The following is a 4481-nucleotide window of genomic DNA, read 5'->3' on the forward strand; positions in this document are numbered from 1 at the left end:
TAGCACAGCAGGTAGGGTGTTTGCCTTGCACACGGCCGACCTGGGTTCGATCCCCGGCATCCCATATGGTCCTCCAAAGCACTGCCAGGAGTAATTCCTGAGTGCAGATCCAGGAATAACCCCTGAGCATGGCTGGGTGTAACCCAAAAGGCAAAAAAAAAAAAAGTGCCAAGTTAGAGGTCAACCAGATGGTTCACCACCCTACCATCCACTCACTCACTTGTGGTACCACTCATACTCACGGTTTCTTTGTTTGTTTGTTTCTTTGTTTACCTACACTGGACGTGCTCAGGGGTTACTCCTGGCTCTGCATTCAGCAATCACTCCTGGCAGGCTGACCATACATGGTGCCAGGAATGGATCGAATGTGTACAAGCAAACACCCTATTCACTGCACTATCTCTGTGGCCTCTATTCCCCATTTCTTAGCTCCATGCTGGGAAGAGAGGGAACCTGTGATCTCTTAATGTAGAGGAAACAGTAATATGTCTTCCCTTTAGGATAACAAAACTCTGAAACAGTGAAGAGATTATGAAACTCTTTCAGATTGCATGCTTCAGGCTCAAAGAAAAATAGAAGGAAAGCTGGAGCAATAGCACAGCGGGTAGGGCGTTTGCCTTGCACGCGGCCAACCTGGGTTCGATTCCCAGCATCTCATATGGTCCCCTGAGCGCAGAGCCAGGAGTAACCTCTGTGCATTGCTGGGTGTGACCCAAAAAGAAAAAAAAATAGAAGTAAGTTTCCTATTCTCAGATGCCATTCTGAGCCAATAATTCATTTCATTTCATGACTCATTTTCGTTTGTTCTGTCTCTGTCCCCCTTCTCTCTCTCTTTTCTCTGTCTCTCTCTCTCTCTTTCTCTCCCCCACTACTACCCACTTTAAATTTTCTATGATGGATACGATGAATGCATTTTCGAAATATATTTTCCTCAGTAGAAAGAATCGGGTATATAATTTATACTCTGATTTCAAAAGCATTTTATACTTTTTAAAAAAAAATCCCACCAGAAAAACCTTTCTTGGACAAACTGCGCCTTGACCTTCCATTCTGAAAGGAAGATCACCATGCCCGCCACCCTCCTTCCCCCAGAGCAAGGCGAATCAGAATAGCACGATGAAGGCTAAAGGGAAGAAAGGACTTTCCTGGTGCTCCTTTATTCCAAGAGGTTCCTGCACAGACGCCCTTCCCGACGAGCTGGGTCCTAGGTCACGGTGTGCACAGAAGGAAGCAGAAACTCGTCCACGGGGGTGCAGGAGGGTGGGGGCGAGGTCGCGTCGTCGTCTCTGCCCAGGCAGGTGGAGAAGACGAGCAGTGACCCCCCACAGGCCAGGAAGAACCCGGCCGCCCAGCCCAGGAAGAGAGCGTCCCCGAACTCCCACCGAGGCACGATCTCCGGGATGCGGTCGTCCCAGAAGTCCTGGATGGTGGCGTGGGCCACCCAGGAGACCGGCACGAGGGTGGTGGCGGAGGCCGAGACCTCCAGGGTGCCCCCCAGCAGGCAGAGCCGCCGCTTCTCTCCCCAGCGGAGCCTGTGGAACCGGGAGCACTCGAACCCCAGGCCCGCCAGCAGGAGCCCCAGGAGCCCCAGCCCCTGGGAGGCCACCACGAGGATCCGCGCCACCTGCAGCTCGGCGGGCATGGCCAGGAAGGACTCGAAGGCTTTGCACACGCTGCCGACCTCCTCCTGCTCCACGCAGACCTCCCAGAGCCCCAGGCTCCACGTCTCCATCTCGTTGAGGTCCAGGCTGAGCGTCTTCCAGCGCGGCAGCAGCAGCGTGGCCCAGGAGCAGCCCCAGCCCAGCAGCGTGAGGGCCAGGCCCCCCAGCTGGGCCTGTCCCCGGCGGCTCCGGGCCATCGTGTTGGCGCGGGCGCGGCGGGCAGAGCGGACTGCCGGCCGGCGGGCCCGGGGCGGGAGGGACGGGGAGGAAGCTGCGGGGACGGGCGCTGCGTGCCCACTGGATTCCTGTTTCCGCGGCGGGCGGGCAGCTGCGGAGGCAGCAGGTGCCGGGGACGCGGCCGGCCGGCCCGGCGCGGGCGGGGGGAGGTGCGGGTTCCCACGGAGCGGCCCCCCACCCCACCCCCGGCCAGGCCACGGAGGAGCCCCGGGAGAAGCCTCCCCCGGCCCATTTCGGAGGAAGAAGCGCCGCCCGGCTTTGAAGTTCGAATCCCGCCCCGGGAGAGGAAGAGGATGATGGTGTGGGAACGTGCAGGGACGTCACCCCTGTGCCACGGCTCATCTGACTTTTAGCTAGACAATAATAGAGGGGCTGGGGGGGGGGGAGAGACAGACAGACAGACAGACAGAGACAGAGAAAGACAGAGAGATGGACAGAGAGACACAGAGACAGAGACAGAGACAGACAGACGGCCGGACGGAGAGAGACAGAGAGACAGACAGAGACAGAGACACAGAGAGAGATAGACAAACGGACAGAGACACAGAGAGAGAGAGACACAGAGACAGAGACAGAAAGAGACACAGAGAGAGACAGAGACACACAGAGACAGACAGACGGACAGAGACAGAGAGAGACACACACAGAGACAGAGAGAGACACAGAGAGACAGAGACACAGAGATGCACAGAGAGAGACAGATGGACAGACAGAGAGAGACACAGAGAGAGATAGACAAACGGACAGAGACACAGAGACACAGAGAGAAAGAGACAGACAGAGAGAGACAGGGACAGAGACAGAGACAGAAAGAGACACAGAGAGAGACAGAGAGAGACAGAGACACACAGAGACAGACAGACGGACAAAGAGACAGAGACAGAGAAAGACAGAGAGATGGACAGAGAGACACAGAGACAGAGACAGACAGAGAGACATAAAGAGACACAGAGAGAGACAGACAGACAGACGGACAGACAGAGACAGAGAGAGCAACACAGAGAGATACAGAGACACAAAGAAACACAAACAGAAACAGAGACACAGAGAGAGATAGACAAACGGACAGAGACACAGAGACACAGAGAGAAAGAGACAGACAGAGAGACAGGGACAGAGACAGAGACAGAAAGAGACACAGAGAGAAACAGAGAGAGACAGAGACACACAGAGACAGACAGACGGACAGAGACAGAGAGAGACACACACAGAGACAGAGAGAGACACAGAGAGACAGAGACACAGAGATGCACAGAGAGAGACAGATAGACAGACAGAGAGAGACACAGAGACAGAGAGACAGAAAGAGACACAGCGATACAGAGAGAGACAGAGACACACAGAGAGACAGACAGACAGACGGACAGACAGACACAGAGAGAGCAACAGAGAGAGATACAGTGACACAAAGAGACACAGAGACAAAGACACAGAGAGAGACAGACGAATGAACAGAGACACAGAGACAGAGAGAGACAGAAAGAGAGAGACACAGAGAGAGACAGAGACACAGAGAGATACAGAGAGAGCGAGAGCGAGCGAGCGAGCGAGCGAGAGAGAGAGAGAGAGAGTGCGGGGCTTAGGGCATTTGCCTTGCACAGGCCAACCCAGGTTGGATGCCCAGCACTACAGATGGTCCCAATGAGCACTGCCAGGTGTGATCTCTGAGCACAGAACCAAGAGTACGCCCTGAGCACTGCCTGGTATGTCCCCCAAACAGAACTTTTTTGTTTGTTTTGTTTTGTTTGGAGGCCATACCTAATACCTATTACAGTAGGTGTGATTCAGGGGTCATTCTCCTGCAGTTTGGGGGTTGGGGGATATGTGGTATTGGGGATTGAACCTGGGGTTCCAGCTTGCAAAGCCTATTCAATCCTTTGAGATATCTCCCTGGCCAAAGAAGCTCTTATTTATTTTCTTTTGGTTAATTTATTTAGGGTTTGTGGGCCATACCTGAGTGTGCCCAGGAGCTATTCCTGCCTCTGTGTTCACGAATGACTCCTACTAGGGTCAGGGAATCAACCTTAACGCCTATACTCTCTCTTCAGCCCTAGGCAGCTGTTTTGTGTTTTTGTTGTCGTGGTTTATTTTGGGTCACACTTTGCTGTGCTCAGGGCTTACTCCTGGCTCTGTGCTCATGGATCACTTCTGATGGGACTCAGGATGTGTTGAGGACAAAACCCAGTTGACCACGTGCAAGGCAAGCATCCTGCCCACCATACTATTTCTCCAGCCCCTCAAAGCAACCGACCATTTTAAAAGGGACGTAAAAGGAAGTTTAATCATCTTTATATCAGTGAAAAAAAAAAAACAAAAGAACAGGTGACCCAACAGTATGTAGAGTACATAGAATCCAATTTTCACAGGAAAGTACATTTAAGGGCTAGGGCCGAGGTTCAATCCCAGGCACTGCATGGTTCCCTGAGAGATTTCCAGGAGAGACCCCAAAGCTCCAGGCCAAGTACAGGCCCTGAGCACTGCTGGGAGTGAGCCAAATTCAACTGAACCAAAACAACCATCAACAAGAGCACCTTTATCTGGGTATCTTACATCACATCATCTTAACCAGGGTCATTTCCGTGG

At 53.2% G+C, this 4481-nt stretch overlaps 1 protein-coding gene across 1 annotated transcript; it reads right to left on the reverse strand.

Moving 5' to 3' along the window:
• Positions 1-1204: 1204 nt before the first annotated feature.
• Positions 1205-1858, reverse strand: CLDN25 (claudin 25). Its single transcript, XM_056107544.1, has one exon. It carries the CDS (start codon positions 1856-1858, stop codon positions 1205-1207), a length of 654 nt encoding a protein of 217 aa, XP_055963519.1.
• Between the last annotated feature and the right edge of the window lie 2623 nt (positions 1859-4481).

Source organism: Sorex fumeus, unplaced genomic scaffold, assembly GCF_029834395.1.
Source record: "Sorex fumeus unplaced genomic scaffold, SorFum_2.1 ptg000169l, whole genome shotgun sequence".
In the NCBI taxonomy this organism is placed as follows: domain Eukaryota; kingdom Metazoa; phylum Chordata; class Mammalia; order Eulipotyphla; family Soricidae; genus Sorex; species Sorex fumeus.

Excerpts from the sequence above, each read along its gene's own strand:
- CLDN25 (XM_056107544.1), bottom strand. The coding sequence starts at position 1,858 with ATGGCCCGGAGCCGCCGGGGACAGGCCCAGCTGGGGGGCCTGGCCCTC.